The 26382-nt window shown below is 38.1% G+C and overlaps 1 protein-coding gene across 1 annotated transcript in view; it reads left to right on the plus strand.

Moving 5' to 3' along the window:
* APG3 (Peptide chain release factor 1) overlaps nucleotides 1-26382 on the plus strand; it is a 234547-nt gene that overhangs the window by 174417 nt on the left and 33748 nt on the right. The window contains exon 12 of the mRNA XM_089801947.1: nucleotides 3784-3841. Within this exon, the coding sequence (XP_089658073.1) occupies nucleotides 3784-3841 (58 nt within the window). The remainder of the gene's footprint in view (nucleotides 1-3783; nucleotides 3842-26382) is intronic.

Raw genomic sequence — 26382 nt, forward strand, 5'->3', positions numbered from 1 at the left:
TTGTAATATTTGTTGTACAATGTTCTATTCCGCGTAGTTCCTTGATAAGGTAACGATAGTGTCCTTTAGATGTGTTTTCTCCGCCTGCGTTGCTTTTTGGATTTCTACCAGTGCTTCTTGCAATCTCTTCTTTTCTTTTGTCGAGTCGGGGTACAGTTTCACTTGCTTCCATGTAATGGCTAGAACCTCCTCTTCGTCCGTCCCGATGGTGATCAAATTTACTCCTGACTTCGAGCACTTGGCATCTTCGTGATTGCTAGGTCCACACCATTTGCACAATAATTTTGGTCTGCTTGCTGTTGTATAGTCACAAGGAAAGTGGCCCCACAAATTGCATGTGCGGCATTGAATGATTGGCCGTTCGTTTGCATCGTATTGAATTCGACTTCGGCTACCATTGTTATTGTTATTGTTTGCATTGTTGTTGTTTTGTCCTCGCCGATTATTTCTGTACCCTCCCGACGTGGCACCTTCCGTATTGGTGTTCCTGCTCCCTCCTGACGCGGAAGCCTCTTGTGTGAGGAACACTTGCTGGGGTCCTCTTGTTTTCAGATTGAAAGGGCATTCCTTTGTGGAATGTCCCATGATCTGAAAAATCTCGCAAAATTGGTCCTTTGGACAGGATCCCTTCGTATGGCCTTCTTTCTTGCATTCGGTGCACCACAGCTCATTTCCCTTGGTCTCCTTCTACATGTTCTTAAATTCTTTCATCATCTGGATCATATCCTTTTGGAGGGCTTAGACCTTCTTGCTTCTGTTTTCATCATCACTGCTCTCTTCTTCCGAAGACGCATCGTCGTCTGACTCGGATGAGCTAATCTTCTTCTTCTTTTTTTTCTGCTCACTTTCCAAGTTCATCGCTTGATTGTATGCTTCAGTGCACGATGACGGCAGCACAATCTTCATCTTCTTTTGCAACTTCAGGGGTAGGCCTTCAATGAACCATCTTTTTTGCAAGCCATCCGTCGACTTATTTTCCATTTTATTTGTTAAGTCCTTTAATTTCCTGGCGTATACTCGGACTGTTTCATTTTTCCCCTGTTTGGTGTTGTATATCTTGGCTACGATCTCATTGTCATCACGTAACAATTGAAAATCAGTGGTAAATTCTTTTTTAACATCGTTCCAACTGGTTAATTTTTGCGGATCTGTATCGGCATACCAATTGATTGCTACTCCCCTAGGGTTGCCGGAAATTGTCGAACCCATTCGTTTGTATCTGTTACACCATTCGCCCTCCAAATTGTTTCGCATGTTTTACAATGTCGGACTGGATCGGCTGCTCCATCACCATCAAATTTTGGCAACTTTTCCTTTGGGCCAGCCATTACTATTCAAGGTTGAGGGGTTTGTTGTGTACCTGCACTGTTTAGTACTTCCGTGCTGTTCTGCACACCCGTGCTATTCTGTACACCCGCGTTGTTCTGCATACCCGCGTTGCTTTGTACCCCTACACTGTTTCTGACAGTCGTGCTATTTGGTGAAGAAGGGTTTTTGTCAACCAAAGCTGTCCGTTCCAGAAGTGTATCTCGGACGAAGAGTTCACTCCACGCTCATGCTCCCTTGGCACTCCGAGCCATGCGAGTCAATCCTCTTCCGTCTAGATTCTCTTCCCTTGGCGTATGCAGGTTCAGAAACTCCTCCCTTGCTTCTTTCTCCAATTCCACCCGTTGTCGAGTCTCCTCCAACAATTGTTTTGTGCTACGGTGTCTGTCAGTAATTTTCTGAAACCTCCGTCTACGTTTGGCTATTGTGCCAAAATTAAATTTTCCTGCGTGGTGCATATTTTGTCCTTTTCCTTCAGCTTATTCTTATTCTTGTTCAGCTGATTCGGCATTTAGTCTTCATTCCTCCGCCTTTGTTCCAGGTCCATCAGGCAACGACGCCAAATGTTTACCGTACTGGGTAAAGAGATCAATGCCTACATAAGAGATAAGAACAACATAACTCCTTTTATTATTCGCATATGCGAAAGACATTACATTATGCTTATGATGATGACAATGATTACCCTGAGGGTGTATATATACTTTTCGAAGAACCTTCCCGAAGGGGTCTGTCGGCTACATGACAATTACCGAAGGGCCCGTCGGCTACATAACAATAACCTTCCTGAAGGGACCCATCAGCTACACAATATCTACCGACAACAAATAGTAACCACCAAAATTTACCTACTAAAAATAGCAAGTCACTTAATAAAGACCCTGAAAACACATTGTCAACTCACGAGGGTTGTAATGATGAACTGACTTCTCTAAGCTGCAAGAACTTGCTAAAATAGGGACATTATATAGAACACTTGAAGACCTTTCATGAGGAAGTGAAGAAGCACATTACTAAAATGAATACACGGTACAAGATGTAGGAAGATGAGAAAAGGAGGCATAAGGAATTTCAGGTTGGGGATGAAGTCATGGTTCATTTGAGAAAGGAGCGATTTCCAGTAGGAACATATAATAAGTTGAAGATGAAGTTTGGACTACGCAGAGTATTGAAGAAGCATAATTTAGGAAATTCCTATGAAATAGAGTTGCCTAGTGAAATGATTATTTCTCTAGTATTTAACATTTCAAATTTGATAGAGTAACATGAAGGAGGTGTTCAAGATGAGGTCACTGAAGCACAAAGAAGTATTCCAACAACTACTTCAGCTACAAAGGAGATTGAAGATATATTTGGCAATCGTGTTGGCAAAAGTGCAAGAAACAAGACATATGAAGAATATTTGGTCAAATGGAAAGGGCGACATGTTGAAGATTCATCATGGCTGACAAAGGAGGAGGTTAACCATCTTGGTTTTCCTTTGAACACTTGAGACGTGATAGGGTCACTTCTCAAATTACCCCTTAGTGTTTGATATAGGAGCATCTTGGGCATAAGGGCGATTTTGCATCACCCAAAAATATTTCTATTTTTTTTCAATAAGGGCTATTTCAGTGTAGAGTTGCTATTTCTGGAAGCTTACTATTTTTAGTATGTTGGTCATTAGAGCTTAGAATGTTCTGATTTCATCTATGGAGGTTCATTTTAGATATATCAATCTTTTGGTAAAGTTTCATTGCAATGCCCAGTGTATTTGTGGAGTTATTGAGAATTTTCAATATTGGCGATGGGGTATAAAAACATTGAACTCACTTTTGAAGGCTTTAGAGGCTCCTAATGGGGTCAAACCTCAGCTAACTAGAGCTTGCACGACTTGGGTGTTATGTACCATTTCCAAAAAGGGGTAATAATAGTCAATTGAAGCAACAACTGATGAGTTATGGTATTCAGAAGTAGTTCTAACTGAAGTCAAAGAAAATGAAATTTCTTCAAAACTACTTTTGAGTTCGGAAAGTTATTGGGGCCTACTCTAATGTAATAAAATATGAATATAATAATAATTTAGGGTTAGTTGGCCTCAAGTCTAGGGCTAAATTTCTAAAATCTTCTTGGGCGGTGGAAAATTGCATATACAAAGAAGACCTGTAGTGTTGTCTAGGACAATTCTAGAATGTTGGTGGTTGCTTTTGCTTACAAAATATTATAAAGAAATTGCTCGTGTGGCTTTGCATGTATTATTTCTAAATTTTGTATTTCCATACTTTTGGAGATGATAAGGAGCCCATTTTCTATTCTTGCAAATTGTTGTTGTTTCTCTATTTCTGTAATGTGTTTGTGTTATTAAGGGGAGCACCTTTCATCACTTATCTAGAAATAAGTAGTGTACAATAGCCAATCATTTGTGATGTATTTGGAAGTGATTGTTTGATCATGCTAAATATCGGTTTATTAATGCAGGTATGAAATAAAATTGAGAGAGCAACAAGATTCAATTAGAAATCAACGAAACTCCCAGGTACGACATTGTCATAAGCTTGTTTAAATGTGAAAGTTGTACATAACTCATTTATAATATATGTTTGGAAAAGGAATAAAAAATCAAAATCCATTAGCATTTTCTAATCAACATATACAGGAAACTAGATATTTGAAATTTGAGAATCTTATTGCTTACTGTCTTACTTTATTAGTAAATGAAATTACAAGTACAAAGCAATTATGCATTTACAAATAGTACGTGGAAGATATGTCATTCTCCTTATTTATTGTTTAATTATATACATTGATTACAACATTCATATGTCAGCCTCCTAGTTAGTCATGACTTCCCAACTATGAACCAAAGATGAATGCGATGTCCCCATCCTTGCACTAATATTAAAATAGTGATAAAATACTTTTGTGGTCAAGCAGTGCTAGAATAATAAGGACAAAGTCAGTGGTAAGGTGTACATACAAAATAGATAGTTGGAGTAATAAAATATCCAAAACATTGGAAAGACTTATGAAATAAGGCATAATAATGTCCCCATTTTTTGGTCATTTTGCATTGTAATTGACACCAACCTTTTGGATAAGTGTCAATGTTATGTGAATATTTATTTGATGATTCCAATAAGTTCAGATGATTCACATGAGTTGAATGACACTTTTGGCTGTTATTTTCTACGTAAGGAAGGTTTGGGCTTCGAGATTTTTGGAGGGAACGTCAAATTTTATTAAGTTACCGAATCAAGATCATTTATCATCAGGATCACTCCTGTGCTATCAGATTTCAATTCCGGTTCAATTAGGCCATTTCCGCCAGTCAGATGCACTATTGGCTATTATAAAATTATATTTACTAAGGCTGCTATTTTTATTGAAATTGTGTTAATTAATGGCACCTTAGTATTATAGCTCATTGGAACCAGGATTAGAAGTTTTAAACCATGAGCACATGAAACAAGGACCTTGTGTGCCAAAATATCATTATATTAATGAAAAGTTCTTTTCAAGGGCAACAAGGGAGTTAAATAAAATAGGATAAAGTTGCTTTTGGAGGGAAAATGAAATAGAAGAAATGAAAGAGAAGAAATAAAATAAAGTTTTTCTGAAATAAAGTTTTTCTCTCAGCATTGGTAAAAAAGGTTATAGAAGGAGTGAAAGGGGAAAAGAGATTCATTCTTGACATTTGATTTTTATAAAACTTCTCGTGGAGAGCTTTGGCTTTCATTTGTAGGAAAATAAAGTTTTTCTCTCGGCATTGGTAAAAAAGGTTATGGGAGTGAAAGGGGAAAAGAGATTCATTCTTGACATTTGATTTTTATAAAACTTCTCGTGGAGAGCTTTGGCTTTCATTTGTAGGAAATTTAAAGACGGAAACCCTTGGAGTTTCTCGGTGGTTTGTATGGGAACCCAAATTCATCTTAGGTGTGGATTTATCCAGAACTCACCATTGTTCTTATTATCAAATTGTTAGACAAATTTATGAAGTTTGTAGGGAAGGCCAAATCCTATTGTTTGCTTATATATTCTGGGGCATCGGCTATAATGTTTTGGGTATATTTACATATGAATTACCATTGCTGGGCAATGGAGATTGCTATGTGATATGCAGGTTTAAAATGCTGCTTGAATTTATTTTGCAATTGCTAGGCAAATATTGGGACACCATTTTTAGTGTGTTATTGTCATTCCAAATAGATAGTAAACAACATGCTCATTACACCATGTAAGAGAGCATCTTCATTGGATTAAGTCAATCAATTTGATATGGGGAAGATACAATACAATCATCAACACCTTCATAAAAAAGAAGACATGATTATCATATCGAAGACAGCATGAGCATCCATCATGAATTTTGTAATTACCATAATGAAGATCAGTCACATACATCGGATGTAGAAAGCATGTTCAGCAATCATCATGACATCTTGATCTCACCTAAAGACAAAACTCTATAGAAGTTTGGGAAAGAGCAACAGTTGACATGAATATCAGTATATTCATAGATATTAACTGCATACGCTGATTAGTAACCGGGTTGGCTAAGGCTTAAGAAATGATAAAGGAAAATCGACATAATAGCAACATCAAGTATGAATGGAGCAGAATGACTAAGAAAATATGGCATCAATTAAGATTGTGATCATATTGAACAAGGCCAAATATCAATGATACACGTGATTTAATTGATTAATTAAGTAGGCTGATTAAGATCAATTGTTAGCATTGATTAATGATAAAGCAACGACCTGGAATATTCAAGAAGATTGATTTGATTAATCAATGGAGGCACAAGGGTAATCAATATTGTTATGCCTCAAGTTGACAGTGATTAAGAAATAGTGGACAGTGATAATGTTAAATATCAGTTGTGTTAATCAATATCATCTTGAAGCCACAAACTATATCAACAATGGTAGTGATTACAAGATCTATTATTATTAGGTGAGAACGATTATGGTAAGGAGACTAGTCGTTTGATATGAAGTTTTTCAATTAAGAAAAGATGTGTCTCATCAAACTCAAAGGGATGCCATCCCTTCAGTTTGAGAGGTATACGAGGAAGGTCAACACACTCAATCGGATATCATTGGAAATTTTTATCTCTTAGTTAGCCTTCTTTGCTTCTGCTCATAGAGCATCAGCCATTTGGCATAAACTAGTTGAATAAGCTCAATAGTGAGATGAGAGACAGCACCTTTATTGCAAGCATTAATTGACAAGATCAGGCACAACATCATTACATAGTGTTTAAGGATATACTTCCATATCTTCACAGAAACATATCACTACAAGCAATATTATCATCATATATTGCTTACTTTTAACAACTGTCCAGTTCATTGCTATGGGTGATAAGACCACATTATAGCATATTCTCCATTACCAAATCAGATAAGGCTAACATCATAGTGAACATATAGATCATCTTTTGCATATTTATATCAATCACATCAGATATAGCAGAGATAATCTCATCGTTGTGATTTGTGCTAAGTGCATATTTATAGATCGGATCATTTGCACATATCTTTTATATCAATTGCATAATTCAAAATGGTATCATATCATGATACTTATAGGAAACAAGTCTCATGCAATTGATTTTGCTAGGTATTTGTCCCATATTCACAAGATATTCTAAAAGGGGACATTACAAAACAATATATAGTAGACCAATTTAGGTTAAGGTTATGAATTGTCGGTAACTATTAACTGACAACTAGTTGGAAACTATTAACTACAATACATAATCAACAAAACTTTAATATAACAACCCAACAATACACTTCCTACCCAAATATCTTCCATGAAGGCTATAGAGTTTTCCTTAACATGTAATATAATTCCATCTTGTCAAAATATGAAAAAAGTTTACTTCACCTTTGACAATTCACACTAATGCCAAACAATAATAGTATTATTGACTACTTTGCTGTCAGGCAATTAGTATAATTAATTATTGTTAGTGTTGTCGAGTGCTAGTTAGATGGGCGGTGGTTCCCTATAGTTGGCACTCACAGCCCCTTGATACCTCTATATATGCCCATGTATTTCTCTCCAACTGATGTGGTTGTTCTCTTAATGGAATAGAAATATTGCTGGTGTCATTCTGATACATTGTAAAGCATTGACATGATTAATAGAAATGCAGTTGTGAGTTCTCTATATTATATTTGTTATGTTACATTTACATGTATTCTTGTATGCATTAAACTTTACCCTGTAGAGAAAACATTTGATGTCATTGCCTATACAAAACTGGGCATGACAGTAGGGAATTACATGGCGACAGTAGAATAATGGGCCAACGACTAAACAAGGGTATGGTAGTAGTTAGGAAAACGAAGAAGTGTTTAAAGAGTTGTTTGAAGGCGAAACAACATTGACGGTCGACTTTGCAAACATATTGCAAGCATCGATCTAAACTCATGTCTGAAGGGAAGAGACATGGAGGAGGTTCTTGTGAGTGCAGTAAGGAATTCCCTTAGATTGAGTCTAGTAATGAAATAGTTGTTGTGCTGCCAACCAACACTATTGGCATAAGACTTTGTTTATCTGTGTAATGCATGACAAGAGAGAACCAACGTTAAGAGATCCTACAGAGGTACAAAGAAAACAATCAAAGGGAAGAAGAGGAGCGTGATGGGAGCCAAAGGAGGCAACGCATCCTAAATCCCTTTGAGAGAATTAATTAATGCCAAATATCTTTAATAAGGATAGAAATTATACCTCGAGAGGACATGAAGATGAATATGAGGCCATTTAGAGAGCCTTAACATTGGAGAAATAAGAAGAAAGAAGGTGATGACTATGGAGACTTGCCGAGGGGCAATCGGAAGGGCACGAGTTACCCGAAGAGAATCTAGGAAGTATCAAAGGCATTATCGATGTAAATGGTGCCAAAGGCGGTGTAGAAGGGTACAAAGTGTTGGCAGTATGCTAGCGTCCCTCATGGGTATTCCTGACATGGTTTAACAACCTCATGTGTCTTCATAGAGTCTAGTGGTTGTATTAGGCATTCACAGGTCAATCTTTTGGTACAACAATTGCTATTTGTAACAAGATCTTGGTCATAGGTTCGAATTCACATAGGCCATGACAAGTAACATTGTGAGGGGCATTGTTGGAAGTGCGCCACTGTCCCTCATGGGGGTTTGCGACCTAGTTTAACAACCTCCTGTGTCTTCTATAGGTCTAGTAGTTATATCAGGCATTGACAAACATAGGTCAATTTGTTGGTGCAATGACAACTGCTACTTGTAATGCAGAGGGTACAAAGTGGATGATGCAGGAGACTGTGCTAAAGGGTACAAAGTGGACGGTGCAGGAGATTGTGCTAAAGGGTACAAAGTGTATAGTGCTGAAGGGTATGAGTGCATGTTTTTGAAGGGGGTGACAACATATTTGAACTGATCAAGAAGACTCAACACTGGCTGCAATATCTAACACTTAGACATCAAAGAATCTAGAGGGAAGTAGTGAAGATTGAGAATAGACTTGTAGGGGATATGAATGCGGCTGAAGGTGTCAAGAAACATGAGCACAATAATCAAAACAATCTATTTTGTTTAAGTATATCGAACTTGGGAGTTCACACTAGATCGAGGACAAGGAACATAACAATGACAAACAAACAAAAATTGCCAAAGTTCATGGGGGATGGGAAGGAAGACCCCATACGAAACTCTCAAAGTGAGGCAATTTGGTTGGCCGACAATGTGACTAATCATGATGAATGGGTAGCGCAATTTCCTACATCCCTATGCAGAGTGGCCATAGACCGGTTCTCCGAATAAGACAAGACAAAGGTGAATACATGGGATGAGTTGAAAAAAATATTTCAGAGTGAATTTAGACGACTTTGGGACGACAATGAGATTGTGGCCCAGATTAATAGTATAGAGCAAGGGAAGAATGAGAGCATAAGGAGCTATGGTTGACAATTGAATGAGTTACTTAGAAAAATGGATAATCAACCATCAGATGACGTAAAGAAGCACTAGTTTGTGGAAGGGTTGAGATCCTCCCGAAGAAAGAAAATAAAGATCGTTCCTTTTTCGTCATACAAGGATGCATACAACTGAGCCACGAACCTTGAAAACGAAAGAAAAGAAAGGAAGAAGAATAGGTTGTTAGATGATGATGATTCCTTTGATGGAAATAGCAGTGATGAAGAGTCTAGTAAGAAGGTCCAAGTGCTCCAAAAAGACATGCATTGTATGATGAAGGAATATAAAGCAATGAAGGGGAGCAACAAGAGTGAAGGAGAATTATGTTGTACAGACTGCAAGGAGGGCCATACAAAAGGCATGTGCCTTAAAAAGGCCTTCTCCAATATTTTCTAGGTGATGAGACGCACCACGAAGGAGTGCCCATGGCCCCATATAACTTGAAAATAATGAATGCGGAAGTTCTCTTCACAGACCAGAAGTCATTGATGTCCACAACAACGAGCACCTCTCAGTGATAGATCAACACAATGACATCGTTCAATAGGTACCGAAATACATACAAGGAGGAAAAGACAATGAGAGTAATAACATTGATAATATGTAGAGTCAGATACAATACGATGCTAAGGGTTGGGCAATGATTCAATGTCGAGCTTGCAATCAATGGGGACACTTCGCTTGGGATCGCCAGGAGGAAAGACCTCTAAACTTGTGCCGGTGGTGTAACCTTGGTGACCATGAAAATGCAAACTATCCCAATCTTGGAGCTAATTTATTACACATTGAATGTTGGGTGAAGGAGTGCTAGCAATCACCAAAGCGCAAGCCAAGAAGGCAATGCTCCCAAACCCTCGAACCAAAAAGGAAAAGGCACGAGACGTAAAGGTTGGCATTGAAAGAGAGATAATGGCTGAATAGAGGGAAACTCAGGATACGGTGAGCACTTCATCTCACATAGAAGCAACAGATAACGTCATGAGGAAAGTATTGTAGATGAAGGTACCAATGAAATTTGAGGACCTCAATATCATGCTGTGGTTGAGGACTACTATATTAAGGGCCCCCAAATAGTAGAGCCATAGAGACCAGTGAGTCTAATAAGACTTTCCATGAGCGTCATCATAGACATTGTTAAGATATTGTCATTGATGTTAGAAAATATTCAAGTATGTGGTACACAAGATCATGAATATGCACAAGACTGATTATAAACATATAACAAAGGATTGATGCTTATGATGGTATTAATGTTCAAAGCATTATGATATGATGGTATTAATATAATATGGATTTATCTAATAGTATTATGAGATGACTAGGTCCCTCCTATACCTGATGATAACTGTTATTAAGACCAAGATTTTAGTTGAAGTATGCAGAAATACATATAACATAGTACGAGCAATGGATGTACAACAGATTGAATGATACTTGAACGTACAGTATCATGATATTGATGATGAATATAGCTAAGTCCAGAAACCTTTAAAATGAAGTTCTTCAACATATAATAAGTATCAAGGATTATCTGAAGTCAACGATGCAAGACTGGATACACATCATACAAATAAGTGGACAGATCAGCAAACCATATGCAGACCTGCAATAAGTAAAAATACAAACCAAAATCAGCGATTAAAATAAAACAGAAAATTCAGTTTGAATGCAGCGATTATGTCTAAGGAAATTACAGTGGAGCCAAGGAAATATGATGTGCCCAGGAGTCAGAGAGAGTTGAATGCGATGCCAAATATATCAGTCATCAAATGCAGCAATATAATGTAACAGAGGTGCTGACAGTTTTAAAAATAAGAAATACTTATCGTATCATTATCATATGTTGTCTGCCACATCATTGTGAGTTTTCATTGATGAGTTTGTATAATAGTAGCAATTACAATGAGACAAACACAATGAACATATATTGCAGACCAGATGAAGTTTTACGGCATAAAGCAAATATATGCAAGCAAGCAACAGTTTGAGCATGGACGTCAACATAGCAAGTCAGAGTGTCATCAGGTTTGAGCGATGACTTATGATGGAGATTAAAATATTACTATGCAGCGATGAGTAATTGAAAAAGAGGTAGAAACTAGATACCGTCAGATGCATATACAAATAGTGAAAGCCACGTCTTTTATAAGTAGCAATACTCGGTCTTTACAAGTTCTATGGCAATTGTTAATACATGAGCTAACAATATATAATGGAGGAAAGAAGAGACTATGACAAGACTGAGACATGTAATGGTATCAAGTCCAGACCGAGAATTTTGACAACACAGTCAGAGAGACATACACATATATACCCAGTGTTTGGATATTTTATTAAGTGATTTCATTTGTCGAATGTTATCCGGAGTATGTTGCCAAGTTTGAATAGAAACCTACCAAGCTTATGTCATCAGAAGATTTCAGCAATTAACAATATTGAATAATAATAAACATATATTCAAATAACCTACCAGGCAGTGATATCATATTTAATTGGCAGATTAAAATGTGTTGTTAAATTTAAACAAAAGGGCTCATTGTTATTATTATTCCTAAAATTACTTATGAAGAGCCATCGGGTATGAAGGAAGTGTTATGCCTATATATTAAAAGGTCACATCTTTTATAATAAAAAGATCTATGTATAATGAATGGATAATGAACGAAAAAACAAGGAAGCGGTTGAAAAATATCAGAGAAGAAAAGCAGGGAAGATATATTCAGATTTCCAATCTGATATACGTAGCTACAAGCAAAAATGTATTAAGGAAGATATATCAGGTATAGGAATATATAGAGCAGATCAGTGAAAGAGAGTGTGTGGATAGCAGTCTGCTGTGAATGAAGAATAAAATGGAATTAAAAGAAGTATTATATCCATCACTATTTGAGGTAGCAACAGTGTCAATGTGGAAAAGAAATTTTTGTGCGTAGTGGGTTGGTGCTCATGAAGACAACAGAGAGTTGGAGCTTCTAGTAGGTCAGAGCCTATGAACTGTAGGAGTTGGAGCTTCTAGTGAGTCAGTGCTCATAAACATAGAGGTCGTAGCCTCTAGTAGGTTGGAGCCTATAAATCATTGTAAAAGAACAGTTTATATAAGAAAGCAATTATTTGTCATGGTCTTCTCCTACATTGGGTTTCCATGTAAAATCTGTGTTATTGTGTTCATGTGCATAATTGTGCATCTCAATGTTTAAAGTTATTTGGGTTAAAAGTTATAAATTGGCAAATTCATTAATATACTAATTCACCTCCCCCCTCCCCCCTACCCCCCCATCAGTATATTCGTGTGCTATTCATTGTCTTAGAAGTGGTGCCAAAAACATTGCCACTAGAGGAGGGCCAAAGAACAATAACCTTTGTTTATATGCGGTTGAAGGGTGGGTCTCATGTTGAACCGAGGAATGGAAAACATGACCCCCAAGTATGTATAGGACAAAGAGGTCTCTACGTCCACACCCCTGAAGTAGAAGTGAAGTTGAGAGGTCCATGATTGCATAACAATAATCACGAATGAGTTGTAAGTAATATTGTGATAAAAGATGTGCTTGGTAACTTGAAATGTTGTCTCTGATCTATGCAATTGATCCACGTTTATATACAAGTTGTATGATATAATGGAGGTATTGTCTCTAATGTAGAGATTATCTGGTACAATAGTAAATGGATATTGCACAAGCTGTGTTCGACCGATCTTTAACTCTACACATTAACAATGAAACCATGTTACATTCCAATTTTTGCCCTAAAATTTTTAAACTAAATATAGTTGTTGAACCAAATTAACTTTCCATGTTCATGTGAAATTGAGTTAGTTCATTATAGCCGTTGTTATATCATGGTAGTTATAGCCGTTGTTTATTTCTTCATGTTCATGTGAAATTGAAGCAGTTAATTTTAGTCGTTGCATCGATCTAATTATCATATGAAACTGAGTCAGTTAAATCAAGTCGTTGTGTTCATGTGAAATAGAGTTAGTTAATGTTAGTTGTTATACATTTATGATGAATGAGTTAGTTATTATAATGAAATTTCGTAACAATCATTTGATGATTTTATTCAACAAATTATGAATCTTGAATTGATGTTTTGGTGAGAATGTTGTTTTAAATATTACAGGATGAAGACTGGAGAGAGAGGGGAAGCATTACGAAATGAGGTCATCGGAAGGGGATGGTCATAAGGTTCAGTCATTAGAAGTGACAGGTTTGACCTACAAACCACCCTAGCAAGGTTAATAGGACTTGACAATATATTTCTTGGTGGAACTGCATGAGCTATAAGTAAAAACAATATAAATATTAAAAATAAACAAAGTTCTTACTTTTAAAGAAATTTATCAAATAATAATATCATTTAATATTATTTTATTCTCTCAATTAAGATCATAGATAGATAATTATAAGGTGGCACCATTACATTAAAATCATTAATCCAATAATGCCACTTTACAAATACGTACCTATAAACTTAATCAAAAGAATAAGATAAATATAAATAATATTAAATATTTGAAAACTCTTCACCTTCTTTCTTTTCAAAATTTCCCTCCTTTCTATTCCTTGTTCTTTTAGCCGAATTGATTTAAAAGTTCCGAGCATGATCTTGGTAATTGCTGGGTAGCTGAATAGTTGGCCTAGTATTATTTATTCAACCTTTGTCATATCTTGCATTCATCTCAGCACACAACTATTTCCATATATCTCTGGTCGTATTTCATTCCTTTGAAATTCTTTTAGGTTAATCCTCTTGAAAATGAATTCCATCCCAGAATCTTTTACCAAGGATCTCAGATGTATACTCAGTGCTAGATAGGCGGCTTTCTCAAGGGTCGGCTCTTCATCATGCAGTGACAAAAGGTGTCATGTAAGGAATTGATTTTGTTATTTTTCCTTTAAATAAGATTGTTGAGGTCTGCGTATGAATTAAATCATAGCAAACAAATATTTGCTCTTGTTAAGTATTGTGTATCCTTCATGCCCGAATTGTATTCATGAATTTCATGCATCGAACTATAGACATGAACTCCATGCTCGAACTGTGTATATGAAACTTCATATCCGCACTGTACATGTAATCGAACGTATTTTCATTTCCAATTTGTCTATTCAATTTCACATTGTCTTGATTCTTGTTGTAACATAGGATCAGAAACAGAATGTCCATTTTAAAAACATTATAACCTGTTGAAGATCAATCGATCTTTTAATCTTATTTTCTTTTCTATTCAAATCAGTTAATTGAAATTGATATTCGAATAAGCAATCTCCTTGAAATTTTCTTGAGTTAATTTCTTAAATAGCATTTATTATGCAAATTGGATCAAAACAAAGATGAATTCATAATCAGAGTACCAAGGAATTCACCAGGCTGAGAGCCAGAATAAGGTGAATAAGGTACATGTCATATTAGTAAAGGTTAAATGTTCAGGCACCAAGGAATCATTGGCCTGATGGCTTGTTTATGGTGAGGAGGTGTAGATGAACCTGTTAAAAGAAATACAAGAATAAAATCAGTAATCAATGCATTCAAAAATAAAACAAACTAATTATAAAATAGCTCATGCAAGTTCCATTTTTGAAATTAGTTGTCAAGCTGAGTGGTGGAGATGAGGTTACAAACCCACATTTCGAAATCCTTGGCTAGGGTGGAATTAGGCAGACTTGCCACAACAAATTGATTGTGTTGTTGTCTAGACACTTCAGCTATTCCTTCGAATAGCTGCTGGGACCTCAACCCACCTGATTACTCAGATGGTTGGATCAATGAACATCCCAAGCCTGACCTCAGGATAGGGAGGGCCGTTCTATTAAATTAGAACCTGTGGGATAAGTAAAAAGGTCTGCGGCTGGGAGGTTAAGCCTATGTTAATGCTTCTCTCACCAAAGCCAGAGCTTGGAAAACCAATTAAGGAAGATTCACAAATAAACCTGTATGTCTTTTAACCTGTAAGTTTAGTATTTCCTTTTCAAGCTTAAAAATCATTTACTTTAAAGTTAGATATTTTCTTTAAAATAGTAGATGATCAAACGTATTTAGCTTGCATTTCCATTTTAGTTGAACTATAAATAGTTAAATATTTACTTTCATCTGATCTTGTAAATTATTAGTTATTGTTAATCTTGATAGAATTGAAAAGCAATGTAGACTTAAATTTAGTTTTTAACTGTTCTTGAATACTATGTCATGTGAATATGAAATAGAAATTAGTTAGTTTAATGATAAAGTTAGTTAGAAGAAAACCGGTTGTTACAAACCATCTCTAATATATCTTTAAATGATTATGCTTTTGGGATGATGTTGTCTTATCTATCTATCTATCGATCTATCTATCTATCTATATATATATATATGCTTTCACTTTCGATTGCTTCTACCAATTGATTTCTCTAAACAAACTGATCCACAAGGGGCAATTGTATTTAATATATAGACAAAGACAAGGTATGTTCTTTCCTTGCCCATTTTTTTACATTTCAAAAGTATTGGGATATCACACAGCTAGAGATTGATTGATAGATAAAATGTAAATAGATACAATGATAAACGTTTTGATAGATAGGGGTGTGATAAATCCCAAGATGCTTAAAGACTTAAGAATGATATTACCAAAAAGGTTTAAAGATTCAAAGAGAGCTTTGCAAATTGTTTTAGCGAGAGAGAGAGAGGATAATTTTTTGACTGTAGTCATTGATAAGGGATCTTGTACATCTTGAGGGGGAAAAACCATATGCAAGGGCGAAAATGAGCCTACACATACACTAAAGTGGATACAAAAGTATAAGCGAAATTGCAAAAGTATAAAATTTGTGACACTACATGAATGAAGGATCATTCACGTCATCATATTTATCTTATTAGGTGTTTGATTGCATGGAAATAACGAGCACATGTCTTGTTTTCAAACTTCCCTTTTTTGCTTGAGTGTGATGCTTTAGGATAAGGGATTGGAGTTGTGCTTTTGCAAAATAAACACCTCATAGCTTATGAAAGTAGAGAACTAGGGATGTTGAGAGACATAATTCTACACAGGATAAGGAGATACTTGCAATAATGTACGCTATGGCTAAGATCAAAACATGAAACAATATCTAGTTGGAAGGAAGGTTGTCGTAAGGATTGATCACAATAGTTTGAAATACTTCCTAGGACAAAAGGACCTGAATAAAAGGCAACAAAAGTGGGTAGTCTAATTAGAATAAAAGGAAGAAAGATTTTGTAGCATATGCTTTATTTAGGAAACCTACCTTGTGTTCTACATTTGAGATTTTAGTAGATTGGGAGTCCCATCTTTCAGTTGTGTACTCTATAAATACTTTGGATGTGAGATTATGGATGGGTTGATTCAAGATGAATATCTACTATAAAGAGAAAATATATCTGTTTTTTGAATTAAAATGATGGAAAAGATTCTTAGGACTGTTTATGATACTCCACAATTAGGGCACAAGAGATACTTTAAAACCTACTAGCAGGTGTGAGAGCTTTGCTTCGAATTGGTTGAAGGATGATGTTCTTAGGCACATTCAAGATTGTGTTGCTCACTAGAAAAATAATTCTGAGTAACTTTTCCAGGAAGGATATAGCAGCCCATACTTTTCTTTGATCATAAGTGGGAAAGTATATCAGTGGGTTTTGTCATAGGAATTTTGAAGGTACTTGGCAGAGATTGCATTAATGTTGTCGTGGATAGTTTGAGGAAGCATGTGCATTTATTTACCATATCATTGGAATATAAGTTACACTAGTATTTAGAGAAGTATCTATGCTCTGTGGATTGTCTGAAACATTGTTAGTGGTCTGGAGAATTGTAGGGACCCTTGCAAGTTCTATCCTTTAATTCTGAGTGTAGCAATGTTAATATTTCGTCAAGCAATTGGAGTGTAGGCTCTGATCTGAAAATCTCTGAACTTATTGAACCACAACACATATTATATAACTCAAATACTTTCCGTTGGCATTCTTTTGTATGTCTTCTTAGCAGATTGGCTCGGCTCTACTGTGGCAATAGTCCTTTTGCCCTTAGGCTTCTCAACTTCTTTTTCTTGTGGTGGCTGCCCTTGTGCTAGACCTAGTAGTAGGTACTGCTGGCTTCTAGTGTGGTTGATTCACAAGCTTCTTTGTAGATTTCTCCGCTTCTGGCTCCTTTGCCTTTATCTTCTTTGGGGTTCCTTTGCCTTTTGCTTCTAGCACAAATTAGTTCTTCCTCCAACTCTACTATGAAATCTTCTTCATCTTCTTCTTGATTTCATTTGGGGCTCAAATTTTGTTAGCTATTGCTGTTGGGTCCATTATATCTTAGGTACTTATCATGGCCCGCGCTCGTGACCTACGATCATGGCCGCTGCTAGACTTCCCACAATTGCCGTCACCCTCCCTCTTTTCCGTGCTTCCCGTGGCCCTCCCTCTTCTCTTCTGCCTGTTCGTGCCATGGTCACTGTGTTTCCTGCTGTGGCCAAGTTTCATTTACATGTGTTTCAGTCGGATATTTTGATCGCGGGTTGCGTGATTGAGCTTCTTCCTATCGTGGCCGAGGTTGTTGTGTCGTGGAGATCCTTTCTGTGGTCTTAGGGTTTTCTTATAGCTCCAAACCCTGTTTTATACTGGCGGTTACAATGACTATAGGCGATAACTCCTCTCAAAATCAAACTATCACATACCAACGTCTATTTTCTCTGAAGGGTATTTAAGCACGCATGTAGGTAGTAGTTGAGGCGATTTGGATTATTTCTTTGTATTGCGAATTCTTGTTGGAGTTCAATATTGTTTGCCATTTCAGAAGTGAAAGATCTTCCCTATTTGGCTATTTTGATTTCGGTGGGATTCAACCCACACCCTATTCCGTCGGTGTATAACTTGGTTTGGATCTGGCAAATCAGAGCACCATCATTATTTGCAAATATAATCTTTGCTTTGTTCCAAATTGATGTTTTGTGCGTATTCAATCTTAATTGCTTATTTCATTTGGCAAGCTGAAAGTAATTATAAATCTTTGCATTTATTTGTAATCCTTAAACCATACACATTCCTTCTGTATGCCATAAACCTCTCTTCATTACTCCCTCTAGTACCTTCTAGTACCTTGTTCCACACACCCATAACATCCTCCCACCATACGGTCTCCTTACACCTTCTTGGTTTTCGTACGAACATCCCTCTTAGGTCGTATGTCAAACATCCCTCCTCACCATACAGACGGTAAGGATAGTTCTATCCTTCATCGTACAACCACCCTACATCGTATGACCAAGCATTCTCCCTAATTTCCACCGTATGGTCAACCCTAGCATCACCATACGGCCAACACACCTTATAGCCACCCTACATTGTACGACCAAACATTCTCCCTAATTTCCACCGTATGGTCAACCCTAGCATCACCATACAGCCAATACTAGCAGGTGTGAGAGCTTTGCTTCGAATGGGTTGAAGGATGATGTTGTTTAGTGCATTCAAGAGTGTGTTGCTCACTAGAAAAGTAATTCTGAGTAACTTTTCCAGTAAGGATATAGAAGCCCATACTTTTCTTTGATCATAAATGGGAAAGTATATCAGTGGGTTTTGTCATAGGAATTTTGAAGGTACTTGGTAGAGATTGCATTAATGTTGTTGTGGATAATTTGAGTAAGCATGTGCATTTATTTACCATATCATTGGAATATAAGTTACACTAGTATTTAGAGAAGTATCTATGCTTTGTGGATCGTTTGAAACATTGTTAGTGGTTTGGAGAACTGTAAGGACCCTTGCAAGTTCTTCCTTTAATTCTAAGTGTAGTAGTGTTAATATTTTGTCAAGCAATTGGAGTGTAGGCTCTGATCTAAAAATCTCTGAACTTATTGAACCACGTAACATATTATATAACTCAAATACTTTCACTGGCATTCTTTTGTATGTCTTCTTAGCAGACCGGCTCGGCTCTACTGTGGCAATAGTCCTTTTGCCCTTAGGCTTCTCAACTTCTTTTTCGTGTGGTGGTTGCCCTTGTGCTAGACCTGGTAGTAGGTATTGCTGGCTTCTAGTGTGGTTGATTCACAAGCTTCTTTGTAGATTTCTCCGCTTTTGGCTCCTTTGCCTTTATCTTCTTTGGGGTTCCTTTGCCTTTTGCTTTTGGCACAAATGAGTTCTTCCTCCAACTCTACTATGAAATCTTCTTCATCTTCTTCTTGATTTCATTTGGGGCTCAAATTTTGTTAGCTATTGCTGTTGGGTCCATTATAACTTAGGTACTTATCATGGCCCATGCTCGCGACCTACGATCATGGCCGCTGCTAGACTTCCCACGATCGCTGTCACCCTCCCTCTTTTCCATGCTTCCCGTGGCCCTCCTTCTCTTCTGCCTGTTCGTTTCGTGGTCGCCGTGTTTCCTGTTGTGGCCGAGTTTCATTTACGGGTGTTTCAGCCGGACATTTTGATTGCGGGTTGCATGATCGAGCTTCTTCCTGTCATGGCCGAGGTTGTTGTGTTGTGGAGATTGTTTCTATGGTCTTAGGGTTTTCTTATAGCTCCAAACCCTGGTTTATATTGGCGGTTACAATGACTACAAATGATAACTCCTCTCAAAATAAAACCATCACATACCAACATCTATTTTCTCTGAAGGGTATTTAAGCACGACATGTAGGTAGTAATTGAGGCAATTTGGGTTATTTCTTTGTATTGTGAATTCTTATTGGAGTTCAGTATTGTTTGCCATTTCGAAAGTGAAAGATCTTCCCTATTTGGCTATTCTAGTTTCGGTGGGATTCAACCCTCACCCTATTCCATCAGTGTATAACTTGGCTTGGATCTGGCAAATCAGAGCACCATCATTATTTGGAAATACAATTTCTACTTTGTTCCAAATTGATGTTTTGTGCGTATTTAGTCTTAATTGCTTATTTCATTTGGCAGGCGGAAAGTAATTATAAATCTCTGCATTTATTTGTAATACTTAAACCATACACATTCCTTCTATGTGCCATAAACCTCTCTTCATTACTTCCTCCAGTACCTTGTTCCACACACCCATAATGTCCTCCCATCATACGGTCTCCTTACACCTTGGTTTCCGTACGAACATCCCTCTCAAGTCATAATTCAAACATCCCTCCTCACCATATAGACGGTAAGGACAGTTCTATCCTTCACCGTACAACCACCCTACATCGTACGACCAAACATTCTCCCTAATTTCCACTGTATGGGCAACCCTAGCATTACCATATGGCCAACACACCTCCTATGTATGATCATCGTGTTGTTTGCATTTCATGGTTTCTGAGACTTACTTTCGAGTCTTTCATGCTACAAAACATATAGTATAGGAACAATATATTACAGTGGTATCAGAGCAATTGCCTTCGAGTTGAGATCCTCTTCGGGAAGTCATTGCCTTTGGGTTGAGATCCCCTTCAGGAAGTCATCGCCTTCAGGTCAAGACCCCCTTCAAGAAGTCATTTCCTTCCGGTTGAGATTCCCTTCGGGTTGAGATCCCCTTCGGATCAAGTTCCCCTTTGGGTCGAGATCCCCTTTGGATTGAGATCCCCTTCGGACTGAGATTCCTTTCGTACCGAATTTCCCTTCGGAACAAGTTCCCCTTTAGATCGAGATTCCCTTCGGATAAAGATTCCTTTTGAATCAAGATTCCCTTAAGATCAAGATTCCCTTCGAACTGAGGTCCCTTTTGGATTGAGATTACCTCCAAATAGAGATTCCCTTTGGTTTGAGATTGCCTCCGAATAGAGATCCCCTTCGGGACGAGATTCCCTTCGGGATGAGATCACTTTCAGGCTGAGTTTGCCTTTGGTATATTACAGTGGTATTAGAGTTGGTGATCTTGCTAGCCTGCTGGGATGATTGAGAGATTTTGATATTTGGATCACATTATGGGGCCGAAAAGCGATGGAGAGTGGTGGTTGAAGGTGCTACAAAAGATTGGCAAAGAGCTCAGCGAGGATATTGATGTTCCATTAGATATATTGGAAGTATGTTTGTCTAACGTGAACCAATTACCTTCAAGATTTATATAGAGAATCCTCTCACCAATGAAGGATGCCTTAAGTCAACCTAGGCATTTGAGACACCATGACAAGGAAATAAGGTTGACAATTACAGCATGTCTCAGTGAGGTCTTGAGAATTTCAGCTCCTAAAGGACCGTATGATGGTAACACCATGATAGAGATATTACATTTGATAGTTGGCAGCTTTCAAAGTCTTGATGACTTCAGTAGTGACCCTTTTGATAGGAGATCTACAATATTGGAGAATTGTGCAAATGTCAAAGTAAGTAAGCTCCTCTTAGATCTCGAATTGCAAAATTTGGTCCATGATATGTTTGATCACTTCTTGGTCACCATCAAGGAAGATCATGATACTAAGATTTCAATTGCTATGGAGAGTCTTATGATTTCGTGCATTGAAGAGATGGATGAAATATCCCAACCCATCACATCTACGTTATGGGTTGTTTGTAATCTAGAATATATCCCCTCTATAGAAGCATATAGATTGGTTAGTAATGTTTTCATGCATTGTGAAGAAAAACTAATATCTCATTTGCACACATGGGAGAAAATGGATGACAACGATAAGGGTTATGCATTAAGTGAGGAGAATTAAGGCATGATTACAGGGTTGCTCCAAGAGGATTTGTTAAATCTTTCTACTACACCAATATGGGGAGAACACATAAAAAATAAAAATGTTGCTTGCATGGATCTTGTGAAGACATGGACAGATCAAGTTGTGCCCATCATTGAAGTTGTGCCTGTTGCCGAGGCACTGTCTGTCGTGGAAGTTCTATCAGTTGTCATGGTTGTGTCCATTGTAGAAGTTGTCTACTGTTGAGGCTCAATCTGTCATTGAGGCTATGTTCGTCCCTGAGGCTGTGTCCGTCACCGAGGTCGTGTTTGTTGTCGAGGCTGTGTGCCTGTCATCGAACCTATGTCCGTCCCCAAGGTTGTATGTCCATCACTGTGGTTGTATCCGTCACCATAGTTGTGTTTGTTGTCGTCATCGTCACCATGTTTGTCACTGTAGTTGTGTTTATTTTCCTGATCGTCACCATGCCTGTTGTGTTCGTCATCATCATTGTGTCCATTGTTGTCATTGTTGCCATGTCCATCATCGTCATTGTGTTCATTGTCATCATCGCCGCCGTGTCCATCATCATGTTCGTCACCGTCGTCATTGTTATGTCAGTTATCTTCATTGTGTCAGTTGTCGTCACTGTTGTTGTGTCTGTTGTTGACTCCATCACCATGTTTGTCATCATCATTGTGTCTGTAAGCGTCCTGTCCGTCACCAACATCAAGTTTGTGTCTATCGTTGAGCTTCTATTTGTCACCATAGTTGTGTCCGTTGACGTTTTCGTCATCTCCATCATCATTGTGTGTCTGTCATTGTGGCTGCATCCGTCGTAGTAGCTACGTTTGTGGCCATTGAGACATTGGTCGTTGTCGAGGCTCTATCCATCATCGAGGCTTCAACCAAAGTTTTCTGTGCCACCAAGGTTTTTATGTGCAGCTAAAATTTTGTTTGTCGGCTAGGTACTTTCCATCAAGGCTTTCTCTGCCAAGGCTCCCTTCGCCGAGGTACCCATGGTCCAGGTTCGTTGAGTCACTCTCCGTCAAGGTTCCCTTCACTGAGGTACTCTTCACTTAGGCTTCCATTGTTGCGACACCCTTCGCCAAAGCTCTTGTCACCGAGGTACTCATGGCTGAGCCCCCCTTCGTTGACATTGTCACCACTGAAGCTCTCTTTGTCAAGGTTTCATCCGTTAGGAATATAATAGTGGTTGTTGTGATTGTGTTAGTGGCTATGTTTGTGCCAGCATTGAAGTTTGTGTGCATGACCATACCCAAAGAGGTTTTTTAACATAATGACATGAACGATTTCATCAATTTGTGTCATTGGGATCTTGCTGAAGGCTACGACAATGTTTATATTAGAGTGGCGCATCAAATGTTTAATGATAGTGTGGTGCAAGGGAGGTTTGATGATAATTCACTCATTTTGCTTGCATGTTTGGTTTGGGATCGTGGTGCAAACAACAAAGCCATTGTTGAAGTGAACCCTGATAATGCTCTTAATGTGTGGGATGAGAGCAAGGCTGCTAATCTACAAGAGAGCATGGATAATAATCTGGAGTCACATAAATGGAATCATGAACATAGAGAATGGGGTGAAGGTTGTTTGCAGGAACAATTGCTACCATGGATTGATGATGAAGTCTATCCTCCAACCGTGCTCAAGGTATTTATAATTGTAATCTTTCTGTGTGAGGGCCTTTTGCATGAGAGCAACAGGATTTGCCTAAGTTATAAGTTTCTAGAAGAGATTGATGAACATGATGACGTTGATGTATTTCATGATTACAGGGTTTCTCCAAGAGGATTTGCTAAATCTTTCTACTACAACATGGCGAGAACACTTAAAAAATAAAAATGTTGCTTGTGTGGATCTTGTGAAGACATGAACAGATCAAGTTGTGCCCATCATTGAAGTTGTGCCCATTGTCGAGGCACTATCTGTCGTGTAAGTTCTATCTGTTGTCGTGGTTGTGTCCATTGTAGAAGTTGTGTCTATCTCAATCTATCATCAAGGCTATGTTTGTCCCTGAGGCTGTGTCCATTACTGAGGTCGTGTTTGTTGTCGAGGCTATGTGCCTATCACCGAAGCTATGTCCATCACTGTGGTTGTATCCATCACCATACTTGTGTTTGTTGTCGTCATCGTCACCGTGTTTGTCACCATAGTTGTGTTTGTTTTTATCACTGCCACCATGCCTCCTGTTGTGTCCGGCATCGTCATTGTGTCTGTTGTTGTCACCATTGCCATGTCAATCATCGTCATTGTGTTCATTCTCGTCATCATCGTCGTGTTTGTTGTTGAGTCCATCATGTTCGTCACCATCGTCATCGTTATGTCAATTATCTTCATTGTGTTCGTTGTCGTCACCGTTGCCATGTCCGTTGTCGACTCCATCACCATGTTTGCCACCATCATTGTGTCTATAAGCGCCCTGTCCGTCACCGACATCGAGTCTGTGTCTGTTGTCGACTTTCTATTCGTCGCCATAGTTGTGTCCATCGACGTTGTGGTGGCTGTCTCCATCATCATTGCGTGTTTGTCATTGTGGCTGTGTCCGTCGTAGTAGCTACGTTTGTCGCCATTGAGACGTTGGTCGCTGTCAAGGTTCTATCCGTTATCGAGGCTTCAACCGAAGTTTTGTGTGCCACCAAGGTTTTATGTGCAGTTAAAATTTTGTTTGTCAGCTAGGTACTCTCCATCAAGGCTTTCTTTGCCAAGGCTCCCTTTGCCGAGGTACTCATGGTCGGGATTCCCTTCGTTGAGTCACTCTCTGTCGAGGTTCCCTTCACTAAGGTACTCTTTGCTTAGGCTCCCATCATCGCGACACCCTTCGCTAAAGCTCCTGTCACTAAGGTACTCATGGCCGAGCTCCCCTTCGTCAACATTGTCACCATCGAAGCTCTCTGCGTCAAGGTTTCGTCCATCAAGAATATAATAGTGGTCGTTGTGATTGTGTTAGTGGCTAAGTTTGTGCAAGCATCAACATTTGCATGACCATACATAGAGATTTTTGAACATAATGACGTGAAAGATTTCATCAATTTGTGTCATTGCTGAAGGCTATGACAATGTTTATATCAGAGTGGTGCATTGGATGCTTAATGACAGTGTGGTGCAAGGGAAGTTTGATGACAATTCACTCATTTCACTTGCGTGTTTGGTTTGGGATCCTAGTGCAAACAACAAAGCCAATGTTGAAGTGAACCCCCATAATGCTCTCAATGTGTGGGATGAGAGCAAGGCTGCTAATCTACAGGAGAGCATGGATAATAATCTGGAGTCACATAAGTGGAATCATGAACATAGAGAATGGGGTGAAGGTTGTTTGTAGGAACAATAGCTACCATTGATTGATGATGGAGTGTATCCTCCAACCATGCTCAAGGCATGCATAATTGTAATCTTTCTGTGTGAGGTTCCTTTGCGTGAGAGCAACAGGGTCTGCCTAAGTTATGAGTTTTCAGAAGAGACTGATGAACATGATGACATCGATGTATTTTATGATTGGCATCTTTGGTATCCTAGTAAGTCAAGACACAAAAATATTTATATCAAAGTGGCGTAGTTTGACGACAATGTGGTGTTGCGGAGGATTGATGTCATTTCACTTGTCTTGCCTGTGCATTTGATTTGGGACCCTGGAGTTGTTGGCATTTCGTCTGGTGACAGATTGCTTAAGGGCAAGTAATCTTTGGGCGGTGAGAATTTGTCATGTCCCCAAATTTTATTGTAATAATTAAATTAAATTAGTTAATTAATTGGTCCTAGAATTTAAATAATATAATAAAAGGACCTTTAATTAGTTACTTTAATTAATTAATGTGGGGACCAAGTTAATAATATTTGTATTTGTGGTTCCGATTGATTTAGTATATCTTAGACCCATTTTTATTTTAATTGTTTCCGTAGGTGTTGCCATTAGCTATCTTTGTAAACCCTCAGGAGTTCCTCCGAAGGGTATTTAAGCACGACCTGTAGGTAGTAGTTGAGGTGATTTGGATTATTTCTTTGTATTGTGAATTCCTGTTGCAGTTCAACATTGTTCGCCATTTTGGAAGTGAGAGATCTTCCCTATTTGGCTATTCCGATTTCGATGGGATTCAACCCTCACCCTATTCCATCAGTGTATAACTTGGCTTGGATCTAGCATATTGGAGCACCATCACTATTTGCAAATACAATCTCTTCTTGGTTCCAAATTGATGTTTTGTGCGTATTCAATCTTCAATTCTTATTTCATTTGGCAGGCCGAAAGTAATTAGAAATCTTTACATTTATTTGTAACACTTAAACTGTACACATTCCTTCCATACGCCATAAATCCCTCTCCATTACTCACTCCAATACCTCGTTCCACATGCCCATAACATTCTCCCACCGTACAGTCTCCTTACACCTTGGCTGCCGTATAGGCATCCCTCTTAGGCCATACGAGAAACATCCCTCCTCACCGTACAAACAACTCCATCCTTCACCGTAGGGCCACGCTTCATCGTACAACCATGCATTCTCCCTAATTTCCACCATACGGTCAACCC

Source organism: Cupressus sempervirens, chromosome 9 (genome assembly GCF_028749045.1).
Source record: "Cupressus sempervirens isolate cs-2001-9-10 chromosome 9, ASM2874904v1, whole genome shotgun sequence".
Lineage (NCBI taxonomy): Eukaryota > Viridiplantae > Streptophyta > Pinopsida > Cupressales > Cupressaceae > Cupressus > Cupressus sempervirens.